At 33.7% G+C, this 25403-nt stretch overlaps 1 protein-coding gene across 1 annotated transcript in view; it reads left to right on the forward strand.

Annotated features, from left to right (window-relative positions):
• The window catches only part of LOC129227786 (prostaglandin E2 receptor EP4 subtype-like), a 217127-nt gene that overhangs the window by 100501 nt on the left and 91223 nt on the right, over nucleotides 1–25403 (forward strand). The window contains exon 2 of the mRNA XM_054862395.1: nucleotides 15635–16102. Coding sequence (XP_054718370.1) covers nucleotides 15659–16102 — 444 coding nt within the window. The 5' untranslated portion in view covers nucleotides 15635–15658. The remainder of the gene's footprint in view (nucleotides 1–15634; nucleotides 16103–25403) is intronic.

Here is a 25403-nt window from a genome sequence, read left to right on the forward strand (position 1 = left end):
AAAGGAAAGAAAATGCCATGCGGTTAAACCCTCTTATAGAGAGGTCTGCTCAACTAGAACTGGGATATAAACAAGCTAAGTGCAGTCCATTTTCTATTTATGCATCTTATGTACAGTATTTATTGTATTTTTATAAGTTTAAGTTGGCGACTCTCGAAAAAATGTCCCGTGCGTAACGCAAAGCTGTTTATTTTATTCAAGTAACTATTAATTAAGTATGGGATCAACTGTTAGGCTTTGATAGTATATTAAAGCATGTATTATTCCCCAACAGCATTATTTTTTGAAGGCTTTGGTTGGCTGGAAAAAATAAAAAAACTTAGCGTTCCGCGCGGGACATTTTTTCGAGAATCGCCCAAATAAGCAATCAACTGTGGGGACCCATAGGGATTAAAGGATAAAATTATCTAATTTATATATGTAAGGATCTAATTTATATTATATTTTACGTGAAAAAATGGTTCGCCCTTTCTGATAACTGACATTCGGAAATGTGTACGAATAGTGAAGTTTTATTTTTAATTAGAAAACGTTTACATAAAAAAAATAATTTTAATGGGTGTTATCGAAAATATTTTGCTTCTGAACCTTATTTTTACTTAAAAATTAAGAGTTTTCAGCAAAAACTTCAATACTTATGTTTAGTGCAATTTATTGTTCTAGTTCTTTAGAATTTCAAAGAAATCAAAGGATAACCTCAATTCTTATTCGTTTTTATTGTGAAAAATTACTTTTAAAAATTTCGTTTTTCACTTTGTTTAAAACATTTCTTTTACAGTCCAAATCTATTTACTTTCGGAGACATTGCTGTTCTTTCTACATCGTGAACGAAAAACTTATGTTACGTGAAAAACTTTGAGCATTCTTTTTTCCTTTAATAAAGTAGTTTTTTACGTAGTTTTTTTTTTTCTCAAAATTACGTCCCTTTTTTAATATGGCAATGCTTTGTTCCTGAAGGAATTTCGGAAAAAACTAATTATTTTTATTCCAAAAACTTAGCTCAAGTTTTCAATTGTAATTACTCAAAATTAGGATTAAAACTAGGTCATGCTCTAAATTTAGATCCAGACTGCTTCCCAATTATTTATAAAAAAGCAGTGAAGGATAACTGAGCATTATTAAATCCCAAATACTCTTAATTTGAATTGAAATTGAAAAAAAAATAATTCTTTTTTTACTTTTTGCATGTCAAATAATTAGCTTATACCTGGATTAATCCTTGGAAATGTTTATTTTTCAGTTTTAACTTTTTTGTCGGAATTTAAACAACAATACAATTAGGTACTTAATTTATCAAATTAGAGAAAAATTTGTTTACCCAGCATGGTATTTTGCAAAAATTTTCAAACTTTCGTTAGGAGTTTTATGAGAAGTAATTGCTAAGAATAGCAAGTTATTGGATGTTGATATTTAATTGCAATAAGAATGTCATAAAATTATTACTATTATTTTATTCAAGATTTATTATTTTTCAAATAAATATTTGCTCGCGAAAAAAAGAATGATTTTTTGAAATTTCAAGACTATTAATTAAATTATAAAACTTTTATTTAAGTTTTTAAATTTTAACTCACCCCCCCCCCCCCCCCTTCTTTTCTCTCTCTCTTCGCATATAAATTTGTGGGCATCAAAAAATAAATAAATAAAAGTAAAACCTTCATGCCAAACCTGGCGAAAATATAATGTAAGCTGGATTTAAGTACTGAACATACATATAAAAAAAAATCCACAACATACATTTTGACACATTTACTTATTTTTGAAAACAAAATGTTTTTTTTTTTAATGGAAAGATCAAACAAAGAACAATTAATACGCAATATTTGCTCTATGTCGATAATTATTTTTCATTTGCTTAAAATAAAAATAGAAGTAAAAAATAATGTACAATATTAGTTCTTCTTGAAGAGCTTATTTTTTTCCTAAAAAAAAAAATGTATCCAAGTGTAATTTATTAAATCCTCAGATTTATTCCTGTTTTACGTCATATTTTATATTTGTCAATGACTTCTTTTAGTAAAAACTTTCTCTTCAGCTTACTTACCAACCCGATCAGACAACTAAACGAAAATCTTATCTACATTATATCTAAACTGTTTTTTTCTTAATTACATTTCAGAAATTAACTTGAAAGCTATAGGGCATACAAATACAAGCTGTAAATTGCTTCAAAAACATAACTGAACTCAACGTAAATTCAAAAAGTCATGATGATAGATAGTGATTATCATTTGGGCGAATAATTGAAACAGCTATCTTCAATGTAATCACAACGGTTTCATTTTCATTAGGATGTTCGTAACCATGCAAACAATCCGTCGTCAAGGACCTTAAATATCACTGCTGCCATTAAGATTCGGAAAGACCAGCAAATTCTCTCGGATTTAGAGTTTATTATTTTACACGAAGGCCATCGTGGCACATAAAGCTGCGCATTTATAAAAAGCGAAAGAAACTACTCAAACAAAACTAATTAACCTAAAACAGGAGTTTTTTTTCGGTTCAAATCAAATACCCCGAGGTATTATGATAAGGAAATACTTTAAGTGAACAAAGTTTTTGTAAACAAAAGAAATGCACATGGCTTTTATTTTTCATCATGCTAGATAGTACATAAACTGATTGCTATTTTTTAAAAAAATCACAAGATATCCAGAAAAAAAAGAAAGGAAAAAAAATAAGGCACGTGATAAATACGGCAGGATACTAAAAAAATCAAGCAATTTTACAGCGAAGTTTTTTGATTTACCATACAAAAGTTTTGGAAAGTTTAAATTGAAAAATACACGTTTAACGTACAAACTACGTTTTACAGAGATGTACATCAGGAGCTGGTCATTTAAATATTTGGGGGGATGTTTTGAGGGTTAATTTCTTCTTTCTGGGGGCTCTCATTTTGGGGGCGGGGATGGGTGCAATATTAGGGCGTCATTGCTCCCGGGGGAGATTAAGTGTTTCGGAAATATTTATGTGCATGCCATATTTGACTGCAATCTCCAATCGAAATACGTTTTTGCTTGGTTGTCACATACAAATATGTAAAGTTCAAATGGAGTCGGAATCATTTCCCTTGCAGTCGCTTTGGTGTTGTTAACAAAGAGAGAAAAGCAGTCAAAAAGCCCTTGCTAAAACTGCCATCTATTGGAGATATTGGAAACTATTATCGGACAAATCTGATTTTTAAGTTGCATCGTTCACTCTAATTGTTCAGGGTACCTCTTCAGGAGCTGTCCCCGTAATACCGCCAAAGTAAAGTCATAATTGAGTGACCACTGCTTGGAGTTGTTATAGTTTTATTTTTTTCACCTGCATTTTTTGAGGCAATAGCAGTAGGCATTCGGTATCACTAGGGCAGCAGTTGAAATACGTTAATCGTTTTATCAGTGTAACTAAACATAGCATGAAAAAATGCAAAGACATGTTACATTATAAAGAAGAAAGTAAGTGGTCTGTGCTGTAAGATATTGATAACGGTAGGTGCGGGGTACTTCGAGGTGTCATGTCATGTAAGATATTGATTAAATAGCGCAGATAATAATCTGTTGATAGGGAATTGAAGCATTTACGCGTATAACAACAACCAACTAATACAAAAGACATTTAGTTTTATGAAGAAACAAATGCGATATTGAAGCGCACATTTGTAGTGTACATACCATAGACTAATAATAAGAGTAGACCGAGCTTTCTCATTCTTGCTGATGAAGAAAATTGGTTCATAGATGTATCATGTGACTAGTGGAAGGGCTTGGCGAAGACTTTGGCAGCATGGTTGCTAGATGGCAGCATTATCTATAGTTTGGCACTCGACATGTATTTTAAGACAATGTGTTTTCATTAAAAAAAACTTCCAGGTGCAGAGATTGAACTGTTTTTCTTTTAGTTATGCATTATTTTGACATTAGTAATAGTTTTTGATCAGTTTTCAGTAACTTTTATTTCATTTGGAGCTGTCAGCGTTGGCGTGAACGAAATGGCGTAAACGTTTTGCGTTAACGCAAAAATGTACTAATCGGTATCTTAAATGAAACTGTAGGTAAAAATCTTACCGTTTGCCGATTCTTCTTGGTCGCTTGCATCTTTTATTGCTTAGAGAGTTATTGAAATTGACTAAAGAAAATGCGCAATACTATCTAAATGAAAAACTCACTATATTAACAAAATATTTACAACTTAGAATAACAAATTTACAAATCGGACTTCATAAAAGATCATTCTTCCGTGTTCCATCAATTCTATTTATTTTATTTCTCGCTGGCGTTGATCGTCTGCTACGATTAACGACCGCTGTTGCTAGGATATCCATCAGTCACATGGTTTGGTTTATGAGCAGCAAAAGGGTTGCCATAGCTCGGTCTACTCTTATTATTAGTCTATGGTACATACCATTAAGTAAACAAACTAGTGTTGCCACTTAAATGCAGTTTCACAGCAAATAATAATTTGACCTTATTACGCGGGGTTTTTTCTTGTGCTTTCAAAAGAGATTTACTCTGGATTGACGCACTTCCAATGACGTCAAATGAAAGAGATAGATATTTTCTATAATTTGATCTTGGAAAAAGAACAAATTTTCAGCTTTGTTGGCAAAATTTTAAGTTTTAGAACTTTGTTGCTTGGTGTTTTTTTGCAAAACTTCAGTTAATAGTAAGCTGCACTAGCGCAGTCCAAATTTATTATTTGGGGGAGAGGAGAGTTTTGGAGTTAAGAGGATTGGTAATATGATTTAAAACCTAGGACTTGTGTTGGGTCATTGAACCCCCAAAGCACCCCTTCACTGTGCCACATGGTAGGTGTTGGGAGAAAGGTATTATTTATGTTGAATTTGTAAAAAGTCTTTAATTAGCAAAATCCAACGATTTCATGAAACTTTTGTTTGCTACAGATTACTTACGCTGCACATATTGTTGTAAATCTTCCAATGAATAAGCATTTAAAGGTCTATCCATAAATAATGTCCCACCTAATGTTTAACATACTTACGCCCCACTCTTCAACCCCTCCTTGTCACAAAGTCTCACACTTTATATTACCCCTCCTTCCCCATTCTCATATTTCGCGCTATTTTTCATATGCATTTTCATATTTAAAAAATTAGGTGAAGTCGCATATCATATTACTAACTCCCTCCCGCTTTTCCCAAACTGTCACAACCTCACGAACCCCCTCCTCATCAAAGCGTGGAACCATTTGTGGACGACCACTAAGCACATTTTCTCTTTCAAAAACTCAAAACATCAAAACTGAAATATTCGGTTGTGGGAGTATCTTCCCTTTTCATTATCATTGAAAATTTAAAAGAAAATTCTTTACGATTCTACTTCAAGGATTTTTTAAATTAGTTTTTTGGATAAGGGGAAAGGATTAAAAGACAAGGGACGCAAAACCCCAGTAAATGAGCTCGTCTAAGCGCAGAACGTATATCTATGAGCGAGTGTTACTTTGTTTTGAACCAAAGGTTTTTGATTCTTCTCTATGATATTATTCTTTTTCGCACATTATACATTTCTTTATTTCATAATTTTTAATTATTACTATTTTCTTTCTTTCTTTCTTTTTATTTACGTATTTATTTTATTTTGTTTCATTTATTTAATTATTTATTCATTTATTTATTTAATTTTTTTTTCGTCTCCATTGCATTGTTGTTTTCTTTTTTTTTTCTTTTAACTTTTTTAAAAATAACTTTTTTAACAGACTATTTTTCTTTGATTTACATTTCTAAATTTGTAGAAAATGTTCATCGTTTTCAGTTCATCGTAGAAAAACAAAATTTCGAACCTTGTTTTCTAGAATTTTTTTTTTTTTTCATCTTTACTGGAGTGCGCTCATTTTTTAGCCGATATGGGTGAAATTACACAAAATTGTTTTTTACGGATTTTTAATTTTTTTTCGATCAATTTGTAAGTAAATTGCGCCCTACATTCGAAAGAAATATTAATTTTTAAAAAATGTAGAGAAATATCATTTATTAAAACCAATGGTCTAGAAAGCTTTGTAAAAAGTAGGTTATTTCCGTTTAGCTTAAACATTACAGCTAACATTCTCCACTAAACTGAGAAGATTATAAAATTAGAATGAAATTTAGTTCAGAAAAGCAAAAGTACAATTTTCACAATCAGAAAAATGATTTCATGGCACTTCATAAGTAATAGCTTTATTAACAATAACATATTTTTCAAACATTTATCAAGTGACTGTTTTTAGCAAAATTAAAGTTGAAGTAAACAATGACGCGGCAAAAGAAACATTGTAAACAACTATTCCAGAAGACGCACTTGAACAAAACAGTCAACAACCAGTTGTTGATCAATAAGAAGGATTATAGGGCTAATAATATATTGACGAAAACATTTAAAAAGACAAAAAAACAGCACATTCATAAACAGCACCCACATTAATAAAATCGATTACAAAATAAACATACACTGCAAAAAAAATCTAAAACTTCCCTGATTATTTCTATAGAATGTTTCGGGATTTCCCTGGTTTTCATCCTGTTCACGAAAAATTTAAGTATCTTTGTCAAACTGTTTTCTGAATTACTACAAGTTGTACAAATGCAGAATTTTCATTACTATGAGAAATATTTTAAGCCACCAATTCAAAGATTAACTAAACATATTTATTAAATGCATCAGTACTCTAAATTCCGCAGCATTATGAGAGCTGCAGACAAGTGAGATGCTTGGTACTTACTTGCAATTCTGTTTTTGTCTTGACCATGGTTGCAATTAACCTTTAAGAGCTCTCTTTCTATATCAGGAAGACACCAGGCTAGGATACACAATGTAAAAACGATTCAGAAACGTTCCTGGAAAATAATAGGCAGCTGATGCGCCTTATTTTTGCTAGTAACATATCTCGCAAAACCAGAAACTTTTTCCGCTAAAATTCAGTAACCCTCCTGAAATTGTCCTGAAAAGTCCAGAAAGCTTCCCGTGTTTAGCCAGTGGTGTGTCTTTAGAAATTAGAGTAATCTTAAGTAGGGATAACATAACAGCTCCAAAAGCAGTGTTGCAATCATGACCAAAGCTAAGACGAAATTGCAAGCAAATATCAAGAATCTCACTTGCTTGCAATTCTTAAAAAGCAACGTAACTCATACTTATTCACTTCCTTTGGGAACTTAACTAGCATGGGCAGACCTCAGTTGGAATGAAGCCCATACAGTTTATAAATGCTCTCAGTCAATCTTTAAACTGGGAGCTAAAAAGATTTTTCACAACAGTGAAAAGTCTGCATTCGTGCAACTTGTGGCAATTCAGAAAACTTTTTGACAATGATACTTGATTTTTCCAATAAAATGGTAAAAACCATTAAAATCCCGAAACGTAACACGGAAATGCCCAGTAACGTTTCGGAATTTTTTTACAGTGTACTAAAAACCTACTTAAGTTGGCTCTGAGAGTTTTCGAAACTTGACTGAGTTTAAGCCGAGAGATTTCTGTATTACTTAAAAAGATTCAAGGATACTTTCAGGAAGGTTACTGACTTTTAGCGGAGAACGTTCCCGTTTTTTGCAAGATATCTACGTTACTGGCAGAAACTTGGCATTAGCTGCCCATTATTTTCCAGGAACGTTTCTGAATCATTATACAGTGTAGGACTCGATTTAGTGCGCCTCATAAGAATACGCGCATCTCTACTTTATCACGTCATACCATCGTTCTACTTTCGATCATAGTTAATGCCACTATACAGGGGGAGGCTGACTTATCTGATAATTTGGTTCCAAAATTGTCGCGCGGGCAAAATTAGTATTTGTTCAAAAACCTCGTTGCAGAAAACTGGTGATCAAGCTTTAGATGTGTTGCCTGATTGATGGTTGTTAATTTTATTCTGCAAATGAAGAAGACTTAATTAACATAAATTAAAAACAAAGAAGGTGTGAAAATGAGGTTCATTACAGTAAATATTTCCCGATACATTTTTCTTGAATTTTTGAACTAAGTTATTTTTCTAGATTTACCTTAAATGACATTTTACTCAACTTATCGCCAATTGTTTTATGACATAGCAACCAGCGAATATTATAACGTACATATAAATACAGAAATCAAGGTTTGATCCAAAGCTGCCTTGGAACCAAAATGCCAGTATAGTTTGGCCTGTCCTATTCAAGGGGTTCTAGTTCATGTAACTGTTTAGCTCGAGTGGACTTTTGCGCATTGTTACAGTTAACTTCAGAAAACCATGTGTCACCTAAATATGTGTGTGTCAGTTTTAAAATTACAGTTCAGTGGCACTAAAATCAGAGACGAAATTTTACTTGGACTTAACTGTTTTTAAATTAAAACTGACCAATCACTTTTTAATTTCGAGATGTCCTTTCTAATATGCTGTGATCCTTAATTCGTTTTAATTCATGCGTCTTTTGTTTATTTTCTCTTGAAAAATAATAAATTTTAACTTGAGACTGACATGATCCTGAAACGTAGATATGTTTTGTATAGCAACCATTACGGGCATTTTCATATCAAAATAAAGTGACTCTTTACGTTAAATAAAGTATTTTACAAGCACCTAGGGTCTCGAGCGAAATGTTTTTCTTGAAACAGTTCACACAAATAGAACATAGCAATAAAAATTTCATACTGCTTTTAACTCGACGGGAATGACACATAGATCTTTTTTTCGAACACCATTAATACCTTTTTAGAGTTCTTCATGGCTTTTACTACTCCATGAAAATTATCCTGCTACCTCCAAGGCAAAAGCATTATATTTTCATGCGTGCAAGTTTTATTATCCGTCAGCTTTATGTTTCATGTTAAGAAGGGAAGGGGGGAGCCCGCGTGCTCTTGCAACAGTAGTGTAGTTTTAAACTGGTATTTTGAAAACTATGCACTGGCTTAATTTAAATATCACAACTATGGATACAGGAATTACACTATACTAGTAGCGTCGCCCGGCTTTGCACGGTCCACCTCGAAAATAAAAGTTATGTGAAGCGACACGTGTTCAACAATCAGGCATAAACAAGAAAAGGGGGGGCAGCAGCCAACCGTCGTCGGGCAATAAATGGTATAGACCAAAAGTGGCAACTGTTTTGGATGTCTTTTGCGGCACCCGCTGACCGCAAATTTTCTACTAGTACTAGCCAGCAAGGTAGCTAGATCAGCCTCCTACGTCGCGTGCACACCGCCAAATTCGGCACACTTCGAGGCCTTCCCTCCTTTTTTACTGCATTAAGTAATTAGCAGTACACCAAATAAACCCTTATTTTTGCCCCACCTCGCGTCGAATTTAATCCATTTTCGCTCGAACCAGGACTTATTGCGCCAAAGTCAAGTTATCTGTAACGTCACTTTCGCTCGAAGCAGATATTGGCAAGATGCCTGCACCAGAGATTTCGATGCGAATGAATCGTCCGTCGTTGAAAAATGACAAACTGATTAATATCTGCGCTAATTGAAATCGTTTGCAGGTGAGATTTGGTTTATGAGATTCCACCGAAAAATGTCGAACATTTGGTTCCTGGATCGAGTTTCAACACGCTTTTATTCTTGTGGAGTTAGAACGACATATGAAAACGGTTAGATAAATAGACACCTAGATATATACGGTTGTATTTTAATGTACATTCATTGACTGGAAGTAAAAACGTTTTCAAAACTGTTTTTTACAAAAGAAAGCGGTGATTTCACAAATCAGGTAGTGAGAAGCAAAGGGATGTAATGGCAAAATTTAAAATTTGGAGATAACCAGAACACATGGGTAGGTGAACCTCTCCTCTGTCTTGGGGTAAGAGATGGTACTAGTAGCCCTGGTAGTTGCTGCTGTATTGCATGATTTAGAAAAAGAAAACAATGAAAGTCTACCTAGGATCCTTATATATTATTTCTGTAGCCTGTTTTTGGTTTCTACGCCAGATTTTCCTCAATTCTTGATCGATTTCTTTGATTTACGCCTTATTTTAAAGCTTATGGTGCTGGCTACTGACGAAAAATAGACCCACGGTCTAAAAATTGCTTTTTCAGTCGAAAAACCTGTTTTAAAGAACCAGAATGAGGTTTTCGGTTAAACTTATAACTTTAATTTGCGCTATGACCGACAGAGCTGAATAGCTTGATCGGCAGAGCGTTCTCTTCGTAACCAAGAGAATGCGTGTTCGGGCCCACGTCCGGACAATCTGCATCAAAAAAATTAGAAAAATATCGCGCAGTACATGAACAATGAATAACAAATATGAGGGAATACAAGAGGTAGAAACGCTGCTAGCTGATATGAAAACTTGATGCAACGCGGAGCTAAATTGACACTCAATTGTAAGTTTTTTTTTTTTTTAAGCTTTAGCTCCAGGAAGAAAATTACAGCATAATGTAAGCGAAAATATAAGTTTTAAGATTTCAGACTACATTGGAATTGTTTTTTGTTCAGTAAAATATAATAAATCGTATGTTGAAATATAGATTCTTCTAATGAGTTTTTGACTCTTTGTACAAATAAAAAAAATACTACCTCAATTTAAAGGGTAATATAAACATTTTTCTTCTTTTTGCAAAAAAACAAATAGCGTATCACATTTTTACGGCATTTGAAAAGCTACGCTTGAAAAAGAACTTAGTTCAAATTATTTTGTATTTTAACCGTGCTGTTAAATGATGAACACGTGCTGCCATCTAAGTCATAACGGTTCAAACAGCCTGCGATAACAAATTGTAAAAATTTTCAAAAATAAAAACACTTCTCGGCAGGAAAAAAAATTTAAAACTACCTGTGTTTTTTTTTTTTCTTTTTTTGCGGTAGAGCGTTCGGCTATAAACTGTCTGAACTTCGGGCCAGTTCGGGCTGTCCGACATAATAGCAAATTTACATTAATATTACGCATTACATGTACTCATAACATACAACAGATAACACACGTAATAAAATAAATGCAGTGGGAATGCTATTTGGTGTTTCGACTCCTTTATGCAGGCTGCAGCTATCATTCAGATAAGTTGACTGCTAATCGAAGGGTGTTCTTCCCTTTTTTTTAAAGCTTTGACTCCGTCCAGACCACTGAGTATAATGTAAGCATAAAAAAAAGTATTAGATATACCTCAAGGGAATCCTTTTTGTGCAGAAAAACATTTTCATTGTATGCTGAAATGTAGATTTTTCTAATAGCAGTGTTCGAACTTTTGTATAAATGAAAAAATACGACGCCAAATTAAATTTACGAGTTTCAACCAGTAAATCTTTAATTATTTATTCGAATTCGATATAAAACATTAAAATTATTATCAACTTCATTAGTAAGAAATCATTTTCTTATCCTCCGCTTTCGGCTGAAAAAAAAAACATTTTTTGCCTACGTTCCAAAAATTACACTTAAAAAACGGACTCAGTTCAACTGGTTTTGGTTTTGAATTTTAAGTGTTCGATTAAAAGAAAAACAAGTACGGGCTTTTAAGCCGTACAGGTTAAAGAAGCTTGCTATGGGAAATTGTTAAATATTCAAAAATAAAAACGCTTATTTTTTCAACCGAATTTATTACTTCTCTAGAATGTTTGTTTCAACCGCTACGTGAGATCTTCCTCATTCTTTAATCAAATTCCATGTTTTACGAATAATTTTAAATCGTATCGTGCTGGCTAATAACAAAACATAGACGCATGATCTTATTATATTTTTTTCGGCGAAAAACTTTTTTACTGTGTTTTATTACGCATTCCTTCAATGAATAGCTTTCGAAAAGGAAGGCGCAATTGCTAGGTTTGTTGGAGCGTCGTACTGTTAATCAGAATGGCGTCAGTTCGAATCCGTGACACTAAATATCTCTTTAATGTTTCTTTTTTTTTCCGTCAGATGCTCACATGGGCGGACTATATTTGCCACAACCTGTTTTTTCACATGAAAAATTACAGATTTTTCACGTGTCACTCAGCCACACTTTTAATGATATTTATATTTGCATTGAAAATACGTACAACCAAAAGGGGAGCGATGACCAAATTATCACAACGTTGTATTTAACGAGGTTTTGTTACTGATGTCTTCAAATTACATGCCTTCTCTTGTGCGCTTACTTTTTTCAGTTTACTTTTTTCGGTTTTTCTTCATAATATTCTTTCTTTGAAATTTTTAAAGAGCGAAATGCCTTATGAAACGATTCGAAGTAGAGTGCGGAGTTCCGCACGGGTAGACTAGTGTTATCTTTAAACGCGTTTTACTCAGAACTTGAAAATGTCCACTTACATCCCTTTGCTTCTCACTGCCTCAAATGTGCCTGAATGGGGCCCCAAAAAAATTCTAGAATGCGCTGGAGCAGGACACATTCGGAACAAAATTGGAGCACTTTCTTTTTCTTTTTAACAAGCACATTCGGAACACATCTTAGTGTATATTCAGGCGACTGGAACACTTTTTTTTTTTTTGAATTGAAATGTTTCAAACATGCTTCCGACGGGTTCTGAAAATTTGCGATTCCAAAAGTACCTGTTTTTTTTTTTTTTTATGAAAGCATTTATGTATTTAATTAAGAAGTATAATCATCAAAAAAGGAACTAATGACTTTTTAAAGTAATCACTTGATTTTTCTTATAACAATACTCAAGTGTACTATGGGCCACAAGTGTTTCTAAAAAAGGGAAGAAATGTCCGTATTTAAAAAACTTTCAAAAAAGTCTGAAGTTTTGCAGTGTAATGTTTTGCAACGAGAGCTAACTCTTTTTCCCGACAAAGAACTTGCAAATTTTAGGTCTCGTGCAATATTTGCTGCAAGGACGTAGTCCATGAATTCTCAAAACATTTAATATATTATGAAGGTTACACTTTTCTATATGTTATGTTATGCCTTGCAATTGTATTGCATTGTAATTAAATTACGTTATGTTTGTGCAGTAATTAGTATTACTTCTTAATTTGAACTTTTTTTTTATTTCTTTTGATGCCTCCAGTACTCCGAAATGGCGTCACGGAACTTAACCATAGCTGTTGTACAAACATTGTTCCTCAACGAGTTTATTCACTGGTTTCCATTTACGTAGTGCAGGGTTTCCCAAACTTTACAGCCAGTGGACCCTTTCAGGGACCAATGTTCATTAAGGAACGCTGTTTTACAATGTAGAGATACTTGTAGTTAGTAAATAATTGAACTTAACTTAATCAACCATTATTGATTAGAATGGAATACCGCTATTTGCAAACATTTTCTGAACGAACTAATCGCCAAGGTATTTCTTTTTTTTTTGTCGGACAGACCCTCGAGGTAAGTATCCTGGAAGGTGGATTTCAAGATGTAGTTTTAAGTTATGTCTCTCAAACATTCATATTCACGTGATTACAGACTGCAAGGTTTTGTCGAAACAGATAATGGTTTGACCCCATATCCTTACCATCGTACGTATATACCATCTCGCCATATTGTACCTTTCGGGTAATAGACCTTAAAAGACAACTCCTTACTGCGAAGGTAAAAATTCTAGTTTTCAATGGGAAAGATTAAGCATCATGAAATGATATTTATTTATTTTTTGTTTCGAAGTTTGTCTCAGACTTCCAATTAAGGTTTGGTGGACCCCCAAGGGATCCGCTTACCACAGTTTGAGAAGCCCTGGCGTAGTGTTTTGAGGATAAAAAGCTCTTTTATTTGTTGGCAAACTTGTCCTAATAATTACAAGTATGACAGTTATGAACATCTGATATGAGATCAAAGCACTTCAGCACAAAATTTAATTTTTAATATCACAGCCTGCTTGAATAACTAGTTGCTTTAAGTTAGTTTTGAGCTAGTTGCTAAAAAAGGCTACACACCTCTTCCGATGCTTGCATAATACTGCAGTAAAGGCGCAGCAGCTCTTCCTGCTTTTATCAAAATGTCTATGTAACTGACAGAAAAGACTTCCCCTTCTATGCCGCTCCTGAAGTATTCAAGAGAAACTGACCTGAATTGTTGATGAAACAATTAACTTTTTTTTTTTTTTTTATATAACCACTAATAATTATAATATTTACTGGTAGCCAAAAGATATTATGCTTTTAACGGACGAACATTGAATTGATATAGAATCGATAGGGGTAAAAGGAAACATAATTAAAATGTTTCAACTCTGAATCTTTCCTCTCTTCTTGAATGAATTGGGAGATGACACGTTCTGCATTGCATTTAGGACTGGACTCTCTGCGCGTAACGGGGTATGAAAAACTTGCATGATGATTATTTGTTAGCGAATTGAATCCCACGCGCGCGCGTTGCCACTTGTCTCAGCTTGCTTCCATTTACCACATAGACTAGGGTAAATGAATAGCGAGATTTCTTCTTCCACGAGGTTGCTGTAGGCAGAAAACTGTAATACACACAATCAGTTTAGACGTTGAAAAATTGAACATAAGCGCTATTCAATCAGCGGCCCATAGGTCGTAAGAAAACTGTTGAATCCTTCAAAAATAGTCTAAAATCATTTTTCAAAGAACTTAATTGATTCCCAAAGTTCATGTGTAATACATGCAAAATGCAACTTACATAAAAATTTTTATCTTTTAGAAAATAAAAAGAATGATAAGTTAACTTGTATCAATTTACCCCAGAGTGCAGAATGATGTAAACGAAAGTGTATAAATTGCACAACAAAAATAGCAGGGAAAGTGAAATTTCTAAGTCTCGTTAGGGAAAACCTAACCTGGCAGCGTCGGTATGTTATGATTAGGGTTTCTGTGTAGGCTTCATAATGCTGCTAGGATAGATTTTCTCAAACTATAAATGTTTTAGTAATCGTGACAAATAAAACTTGTTGAAATCAGAAACTTTGCATTTGTCACTTGCTGTTATGGAAGATGTAAGATCGCTGTGCTTTAGCAGACAACTTTTTTACATCTTTAAGTAATGATGCCAATACATGTGTGTTAACACAAGGTACTAATCAGAGTGTCTTCTTTATTTGCCTCGTCTTCACTCGCCAAAAGTTTTGCTTCAAAAACCTCCACAACAAGTGTCACAATACAGTTTGTTTCCATTTTTTTCAGCTGATCCTGTTATTGATTAAAGGGAAAAACCAACGTAAAAATAAATTAAGCACCGTCCGAAAGAGCACGAAAATTATGTTAAACATAAAGAACTTGCTCGTTCTTCCATTGCTTAGCATTGTTGGATTTCTGGTCACTGTTTTGATTTTTCATCTGTAAAGATTATTTTGTAAATGTTCTTCAGTTTATGACCTCAATTTCTGGGAAGCTTACTATACTTGGAAAAATTCTCATTCTCTTGTCAATGATTTTTCAAGCACTCCATTTTTTCATGATATTTGGAAGCAATTTCTATAATTGTTTTTTCGGTTTCTTCGTTGTCTCTCGCTCTTTTTGTCTCCTGTTTCTGATTGGTTGTCTCTCCCTCTTGCTCTGAGCCCGTAGTTGACTTTTCGTTTGCTGATTGGCTGTTTGTTGTCTTGTGTCCTGAATTCCTATTGATTGGCCCTCTTTGGTATAAATATCGGTATCCACGTGGTTGTTAGTTCTCTCGCGACTTTCGGTTGTGTTGGTGAGCTTTTTGCACTGATGAAAAGGCTCCATTGTAGCCTTAAAATAGCTATATGCTATATTTTCTTTAAAAGTTGGGCTTTATTTAGGTTAGTGTTTCACTTTGATCATATTGCAGCACAAAGCTTTTATGATAATTTTTTATTTGATCTTGTTATTGTTTTCTTACAGGCATGACGCTTCGAACAGTCTGAAATGGCATCAGAGAACATTACCACAGATGCACAAACTATATTCTTCAACGAGAGCTTTTTCAACGCCACCACCAGCGTGGACCTCATCTACCACCAACACCGATACATCTCCTTTCCAGGCCAAGTCATCATCACCACCATCTACTTATTCGGTGCCACTGCCAACATATGCTCCTTGTTGTTGTTGTCGAGAGGCGAGACGGCCCGCAATCGGAAACTGACCCTCATGATCCGGTGTCTGGCCGCTAGCGATCTCATGGCCCTGTGCAGCTCCCTTATCTTGGTGTACATGCTGATCTACTTACATCCTCATCTGTTGGCAAGTCGCTGGTTCTGTGGACTGAGGGTACTCACTCGGTTTTTCGGGTTCAGCTCTGGCAGTGTTGCTTCTGTGATGGCGATTGAACGTTTCATCGCACTCACCACACCTTTTTTCTACCAAAAAGTAAGTTTTATTTCGTCATATAACTCCTTTTTCAACCAAGGCTACAGAGTCAAAGAAAAAACAACAAACTCCTACTTCGATTCCAGTAATTTTAGAGCTTATGACTGCGACTTGTTTACACCCTCCACCCCTCCCTCAGAAAAAAACTCATTTACCTTAACACACTTACAATTTCGGAGGGAAAAGGGTCGACTATGAGTTTAACTACTAAAATAAAAAAGCCCCCTACTCCCGATTCCTTTACCCCAAAGTCAACCGGACTCCGACTCAGTGACTGCGACTCTAACTTCGATTCTGCAGCCCTGTTTTGTACGCAATTATCACTTGATATCTTTTGCATAACGGAAATGACGTATTCCTAGAACTGCATTTCTTTTAATGAATCGTCTCAAAATTTTTCTACTCCGTACATTTTTCAGTCGGATTGGTTCATAAATTTCAGATCGTCTTTCAAGCCTTAGGGATTGGTTAAAAAAATATAATCCGGAGTTTGGCTTACCAGGTAAATATACTTGAATTTATGTGTTACAGTTTAAAAAAAAAACACTACCTGGTAGCTCTGTCGGCATTCATTGGTGAATGTCAGCATTCACACAGCAAAGATCTGCAGAAGATCAAATATTTTCAATAAATCTGAATCACTGGTGAAAGTTGCCTTCCTCCATTTTCAATCTCTCAAAGTAATTTATGTTATACAGTAAAACCTGTGAAGTTGACCACCCTTGTACGTTGACCATCTGTCTAAGTTGACCGCTTTTTTCAGGCACAGAATTAGCCTTTATCATATAAAACAACATTTGTTAGTTGACCACCTGTTTAAGTTGACTACTAAAGTAGTGCACCGCAAGTGTTCAGCTTACACAGGTTTCATTGTACTTGAAGCAGAGCATTTTATTAGCTTTTTGTTGGACACCAATTACCCCGCATCCAACACTATTTTACATAAAAAGTAGTCGAAAACTTTGTACTGTATAGTGAATAAAATATGACAACGTATATAAAGTACAAATTCAAATGAAAAAAGGTTAAAAAACCAGCAAACAGCTGTTTCGGCACTCTAAAATACAAGTGCCATCATCAGTGCAATCGTTCGCCTCGACTGTGTTTTGGTCGGGTTGAACCTGTCTTCGTTTTTAATTGCACTGATGATGGCACTTGTATTTTAGAGTGCCGAAACAGCTGTTTGCTGGTTTTTTAACCTTTTTTCATTTGAATTTGTACTTTATATACGTTGTCATATTTTATTCACAACACTATTTTATTTGGAGATCCACCGGAAGCACTGAAGTGACAGTCGTGTAATTTTTATGAGAAGGACGACTAGAAAGGAGCTAATTAAACATCATAAAATCAATATAATTAATGCAAATCATAAAACGTTCTGGTGGTCGATACAAAAAATAATTATGACGAAGAGATGTTTGAAAATACGTCTGAAACATCTTTGAATATTCCTAAGATATTAGGGTTTAGGTGGGCAGTCAGACGTAGATGAGAAACGTCTAACTCAGCTTGGTACAACCAGTTGTCATCACTGTTGTTATGAGTAGTTTGTCTCAAGAGACAGTTTCTATTATACGTAGTATTCAGCAATTATTTCTTGCTTCTTCGGTCTACAGTCATTGATTCAGAAATAGTTTCTTGATTTTTGAGCTGTATCGTTTTTTGTTCGTTTCCCCCCTCTCCCTACCCCCCCCCCCCACCGATTAATGTGATTAACATTTAATTTTGCTTTCGTTTTACCTGATAACTGTGAAAAAGTTGTTACTTTTTTCTTTCTTAACATCATTTAAGCTATAGTTAAGATAAAATCAATGTTGCACGAAACTGGTGATTCAATACTTGACCGCTTTTTAAGCTACGCCCTTGACAAGGACAGAAGAAAAAAAACACCAACTTTGACACAGTTATTCTTTCAGAACCAGCAACTAAAATCTACTGCTCACAAAACAATCAGAACATTTTCATCACAATAAAACAAAGTATACATTTTCAAAGAAAAAATGGTAACTTTTATTTAATAATTAACTCATAAGTAAAATTGATTCAATCGCTGTGATTACATTAAGTAAAACTAACAATGCCATTAGCTAGCATAAAACAAATATCGCAGAAAATATTTAAAACCGTTGTTTCTCCTTCTCTGTCTTAATAAGGGACTTTTTGCAGTTCCTTTAGATCAGAGGAAAATTTTTACCGAGACATATTGATCGAAATTCTTTAAGATACTTTAGTTTGATGAAAGAGTAAAAGAATTATGGTTCGAGTATAGATAGATTACTTTGATTAAACTGCTGGGACTTTTTTCTGGCTTCATTTAAATAAGTTATCAGCAAAATGTGTAAAACGTATTCGGCCATAGAAATGGTATATTTGAATTTTTTAGCCGTTTCCCAATCTAGGAGCGCTTATCTTTTCTTTCACAACATTTGATATGAGTAAATGCATCGTTTTTTTTATGTGTGTGAGAACGTGATTTTTAAAAAGGGATGAACTTTCCTTTCTTAGTTAAAAAAATTACTGGAAAAAAATGCAAACCGTTGCAAAAAGTGTATCCCTAATAATAATTTTATCTTAGCAAATAAATTGGAGACTCATTTAACATTTTAACATTTTGAAGTCCGTACGAAAGTGATATCGCAGTTTTAACTTGGACGTTTCGTATTTCGTCTTTTTTTGGGAGAATTTCTTTGTAAAATGCATTTGCGCACAAACAGATTGTTCAATTTTGTTCAAATTCAGGGGAACAAATTCTTGAAGTCACGTCAGCCGTTTGGCTGAAAATGTAAAACAAGTAAATACTCTAGACCAGTGGCCAAATGCGCAGAAAAACTATTCCAGAAGAAAAGCAAATATTAATCGCAATAATGAAAATAAAAATTTAAATGAAAATTTCGGTGAGAGAACCAAAAACTCCAAAAACACGTTCCCCCTTAAAAACACAAAATACAACTAGTACTACATTAAAGGCTGTACTTTTTCTCTAAAAAACTTAATGCTGAAATGAAAAAAGATAATAATACTGTAACTAATGTTAATATAATAATAATAATAATATAAATGATAATAAAAAATAATATTAATGATAAGAATAATATAAATAATAATAATAGCATAAATAATAATAATAATATAAATAATAATAATAATATAAATAATAATAATAATATAAATAATAATAATCATTATTATAAAAACAATTACAATAATAATTTGAATGAAAATTTCGATGAAAGAACCACAAATTCGGAAACCACTTCTTTCCCTTCAAAACACAAAAAGCAAATAAATAAAAAACTGCCCTTTTTTTTCTCTCGAGAATCGAATGCAGATGAAAAATATAATGATAATAATAATAATAAAACGTTTCTGACAAGTTATTGTTTAAACAATCTCGTATTCCAGCCAGGTTTTTATTTATTTTTTTTTAAATTTCTATGCTCTGTAGGTGATAAATCCGTGCATTTTAAGGCCGAATTTTGCATAAATTTCAATCTATCTTTTCAGAATACTTATTTATACTGAATAATATACAAGAAAGAACAATAATACACTGTAAATTTTAAAACTTATCCCACAAATACCTGAAGCAACCCTTCGAGATACGTTGTTCAAGAGGATCTTTTAATTCTTAAGCCCCTGAAGAAGTTCACTACGCAAAGGACTATTTCGAAATCATCACGATCAATGAATCACTTAAATGATCTATTTCGAAACCATTTAAGTGATTCATTCAATTATCAAAATTACTCGATCACTTAATTGTGAAAATCTCTCGATTTAGACCAACATTATAACGAACAAGCGATGGGCTTACAAAGGAAAAAAAAAAAAAAAACGAGACGTCACTGGTTACGTCCTAGTAACGTTACGGGTTTCAAGGGTTGACACCCGTTTCCTGTGAAAAATAAGTTTTTTTGCGAAAAAGTTGCCTTATAATCGTGGCAAATTCTACTAATACCGATTTTACACAGCGGCGAAAAACATTGTTATACACCGGTGAAAAAATATAGTAGCAACGGGAAATAAAGGAAAGTTGATAAAGGAAAGTTGTTTGTCCGTCCCTTCCGGTGTCTTAAGCAGTGGATTTTTTTTTCTGATGAAATTTATTGAAATGGACTTTAAATGTTATTTTATCTATTTCCTAAAGTATGTTCATGTATTCAATTTCAATCATTTGGGGGGGGGGGGGGAGAAAAAATGATATCCGAAGAGCTACCCGGAAGAAAGAGCTTGACAAACTGTTTTTTTTTTTTTCAGCAATCACGATTGCTTATTGCTTTAATTTGACGTTTTGATGTCCTATGATTTTATTTTCCTCCCGCCACCTTCTGCAGCATCACCGTCGACCGGCTCCTCACGATGCTGTTCTTCTAGCGAAAGTCGTCTCCAGGTTGCGTCCATATCCTGCATACACACGCATACATACACGCACCTCCACACACACATATATACATACATACACCTACACACACACAAACACATACACACACGCATACATACAGACACCTACACATGCACACACAAACGCACAAACACATACACCCACATGCATACAGACACACAAACACACACACAGATACACACAACTACCCATACACTCATGCCTAGACACAAACACACATGCCTACATACGTACACACACACACTGATGATTGCGAAAAACATAATTTGAATTCAAGATGTCAAAATTTTAAATTATTTTTTTTTTAATTTTTTTAATAAAATGACTTTATTTTTCGAATTTTTATTGTTACTTCTTTATTTATTTATTTATTTATTTTACAAGCAATAGTATTTCTATGCAGCCCAGGATCATATTCTCCGCCCAAAAATACTCCAGTGTTATATTACAAGGACACCAGGGTGTTTATAAGGCGAACCATATGATCCTATCGTACTGCAATCTATTTTTCTAGGTTATCAAATCTCGGGAAAAAAAAGACAGCACACAACGAAATTTTCTTTTTACAAAATTTAGGATTCAAAAACGGTATTCAACCTTTTTTCATGCTAGTTAAACTTCAGGGAACCACGAAGAAACAAAATTTGCCATAAAATAAGATCAGTCGATTTTGACATCACTTTTCTGTAGTAAATTTGATACAATGTTGCACTGTTGTCTGGTAGTTTAAATTGGCTTGTTGATAACTTTTCCATCAGATAGGATTTTTGATGAAAGATGATATATGGAATTTTTGTTATACCGAAATAAAAAATGGAGTATTTCCTTACTGATCAACCAAGCATTATTTGGTGCACTCACCTTATATATATTGATACCAGGGACACTTGACGGCTCTCCTCACCACTTCATACGGCACCCAGTTTGAGAACCCTTGGAATAAAGGTTTTAAGGAAAAAAAATACATATTAACTGCATTGCTTGAAAGGTGTTACTACTTTAATTTTTAATTGATTTACTTTTTATGACTCTTTGTCATCAGATTTGTGAGGCATAATTTGCTTGTAGAAATCAGCTTAGAATTTTAAGAAGGTATGTTTGGCGTAATTTGCAGTTTTAGCTAATTTAGGGAATATTGATTTGATACTGGAAAGTCGATGTTGGTACACAGGAAACTTGGCTCGTTTAGTTTTGGACGGAGCTCCTTGTTCTACGTAAAATTTTATTTTTAATAAATTAAAGGGAACCCTTTAGTGACAATAGCGAATTATACTGAGCATTTTTTTTCTAAGCTATCGGTATCTATGTTACTGAGTCTCTCCAGCAGCATTCCCGAGAGACTTACACGAAGGATCAGAGTCGAGTTAAGTTTCAACTCAGATATCACAAATTATTGATATAGTTTGTTTAAACATTATAAAACAACTGGTAGTTAAAAAAAAAACTAATGAAGAACACATATTAATAAATTGATTTATTATAATTATTTGCTAAAGCATACGTTATCTAGCTAGCTGAATGCCAACATTGAGTTATAATACTAGTTTCTTTTCAAGCTCAATACTCGTAAAAAATGCTAAGGACACCCAAACCTGTTTTTGTGCGGTCTTTTTTATGCGATTTTTTTTTGGGGGGGGGGGGGGGGCGTGCGGTATATGAAAATTATTTATAAAACGAGAGGAAATTTTTTATAAAACGAGTGCGAGGTAGTATCTTGAAGTGACGACAGGGGCATCCCGATGGGAAATAGAGGTGGGCAATATCGTTCTTTTTAATGATCCGTTCATCAGATGATCGTTCATTCTTTTGATCCGTTCATTCAACTCGTTCATTTGAGCGACTTCGCTCATTTAGAAAAGTTGCAGGTGATCTCTCTGTACATTCGAAAAGTATTGTAACGGATCCGGCGAGACTTCCAACTTTCTTGAAAGGACGACACAGTTCTTGATAAAAACACAGGAGCTTTATTTACACTATGTACAGGAGAAATCGTTAACACTGCTAAATTAATCATCAGCAATTAAACAAATATCACTCAACACCGTAAACTCAACGGTTACACACGTATTTACTTCCAAATACGAAAACAACACAGCGAAATGCCTCGCAATAAACAGAGCAAATACGCTCTCAGTTCGAATTCTCAATCGAAACTCACTATTTATCCAGCGTAACGGCTTATATACACACCGAAAAGAGAGCTCTCAAATATTCCAGAAAATGCTACACCGTTCTACACTTTCATTGATAAAATCAGTGAATGAAATGAGAAAAAAATAATAGGGGGGTCGTATACTTCGGCCGAATGTAAAGGGGCTGTATATTCATTACGGGAAACTATTTACAGGTTACGTTACTACAATGATTACTATTTACAGAATTTGTAGCAGTATTATTGGATCAGTAATATTCTATGGAGAACAAACAACTAAAATGATCTAAAAGAAAGAAAATGTGCATATGAAAAATGAATCAGAAAAAGCTTTATCCAGGTTTTGATGTATAAAGCAATTACAGCTCATTTTGTAAGATACTTCTCAAATGACGAATGGTAAGATTTTTTTTTACATTCCAAATAGGTAGTTAATTTTTCCAGCTACAGCACTGTATACTATATAATTACAGTATTACCAATAAACCATGTATAACGAAAAAAGTAACAACAAAGATATCGGGAGCTCAGCTGGCAGGGTTGGGTTTTGGACTCTCCAAAACTGGTTAAGGACAGGACAGGTGGTTTTTACCATCCAAAACTGCCTAAAAATGTCCAAAGTATCCGAAAGTGTTAAAACACTTTTAACTGTCCACAAGTATGCTAAAGCTAAAGGGGAATAATCTAATCAATTCCGAATTTTCTGCAATATTCGTAATGCATAAAATCAAATATTAATAAGTTTTAATTAATGCGTCTTTAATAAGATTTTTCTCCGAAATGTTCATTTAAAAATAATTTACTTAAAGAAACTGCCAATAACTCTATTACATAAAAATTTCCTTTTGTAACAGTTGGTATAGTAATGAAAGGAAATTCCTAACACTACTAAGGCAACTAATTTTAGTTCTATTGAGAAAATAATAAGCTTAATTTTTGTAATGGATTTTGCATGTTTTATATGATTTTCTAACGAAAATTCTTTTTTAAATCATAGATTAAAGAACATTAAATTGCTGATTAAATATATGCACTAAAATTTTGAATCTTGTGCAATTTCTTTTTTATTATTCATATTTTTAATATAATACATTCTGTAACTGCAATTAACAAAAACTATAGTAGCTTGACAATTTTTAGAAAAAAATCATTGGCATTTTCCTAAATAGTCCGTGGAGTTTGTGACAAAAATACCAAAAACATTTCACTTCCGGATACCAGTCTGAAATTTTGCATAGTGCTTATGTACATATTTAAGAACAAAAATCCGCCGGGAGGCATTTGATCAGAGGTCATGAACCCCCTGTGATGACGTCATCAAAATGGCCGCCTTATTAAGAAAAGTGCATTCGTTTAACTGCTTAGAACTCTATTATGGATCTTAATATTGCGATATTAAAGTATATCATTAAAAAGCACTTTAAAACAGCTATTTAATAGTGATTGACTTTTTTTCCTATCACAAATAGTTTAAGAGTTATTACAAATAACGTCATCAAAATGGCCGCCTGAAAAGGTAAGTACGTACGTTTAACTGCTTCGAACTACATTACAGATCTTTATATTGTGATATGAATGCATATCATCTGAAAGAGCTTTAAAAGAGCTATTTAAGAGATATTGATTTTTCCTCCTAAGACAAGTAGTTTTAGAGTTATTAAAATTTCCGTCATTAAAATGGCCGTCGCGAAAAGGTGAAAAGTTTCGTTTAACTGCTCAAAATGCCATTAGAAATCATTCTTCTGTAAAAAAAATAGCTACACTAATTAAAATCTCTAAAATAAACTATAAAAATATGCATTTGTTCTCCCCCCTCCCCCTTAGTAAAGAGTTTAAAAAATTTCACTGCAATAACGTAACTGCATAGGGCGGGAAAGGGGGGGCATTCTCATTGAATTGTTCCAACTGTTCCGCCACATCTAACCCGCACTGAAACTTTTAATTAAAAATTCCTTACCGGATTCAATACACATATGTATTGTCACATAATAATTCACTTCTCCTGCAAGTGCGAACGTCAGCCGTCTCGCGGCAAGAATCAGAACTACTACTCGATTTTTTCCCACCAATAAGCCGTAACTTTGGATTGCAGTCCACCTAGCTCGTTTCTTTCCAGTTCTGCTGTTCTCAGCAATAATTAATTCCATAGTGATATGTTTATTATTCAGATATAATTTTCAATAACTGAATATTTGACTGGTTAATGCTGTAGCAAATAATATCAAATAAAGATCAGTCATATAATTCTGTTACGGTTTGAAATCGATAACTTCAATTGTTGGTTCCATCTATCATTAAAATTATCATATAGCTTGTATTCATTTCTTTATGTCCTTTTCAATAAACAAAACGTATTTAAAACTCGTAATATTTTTTAGAATAAATGTTTCTCCTTTATTTGGTCCATGTGACCTCAAAATACTAACCTAGCTTGCAATCATTTCTTTCATGTGCTTTTGAAAAAGTAAAATATTTAATGAATTGAGTGTTTGTAATCTGGGTCCCATCTACGCCTTGCTAAAATCTATTCAGTGGCCTATGCTGAATGAGTATGGCGAAGATAAAATGTTGGTCATGTCAGGTGGTCTCCACATAGAAATGGCTGTTTCATATGCAATAGGTACATGGCTTGAAGGAAGTGGATGAACTGAACTTCTAGTAGAAGCTCATGTAACAACATCGGGAAGAGTAGAAAGAACACTAAAAGTTTCGCATATGAAGAGAAGTTCGATAAGCTCACGACT

The sequence above is a fragment of the Uloborus diversus genome, chromosome 8, assembly GCF_026930045.1.
Source record: "Uloborus diversus isolate 005 chromosome 8, Udiv.v.3.1, whole genome shotgun sequence".
In the NCBI taxonomy this organism is placed as follows: domain Eukaryota; kingdom Metazoa; phylum Arthropoda; class Arachnida; order Araneae; family Uloboridae; genus Uloborus; species Uloborus diversus.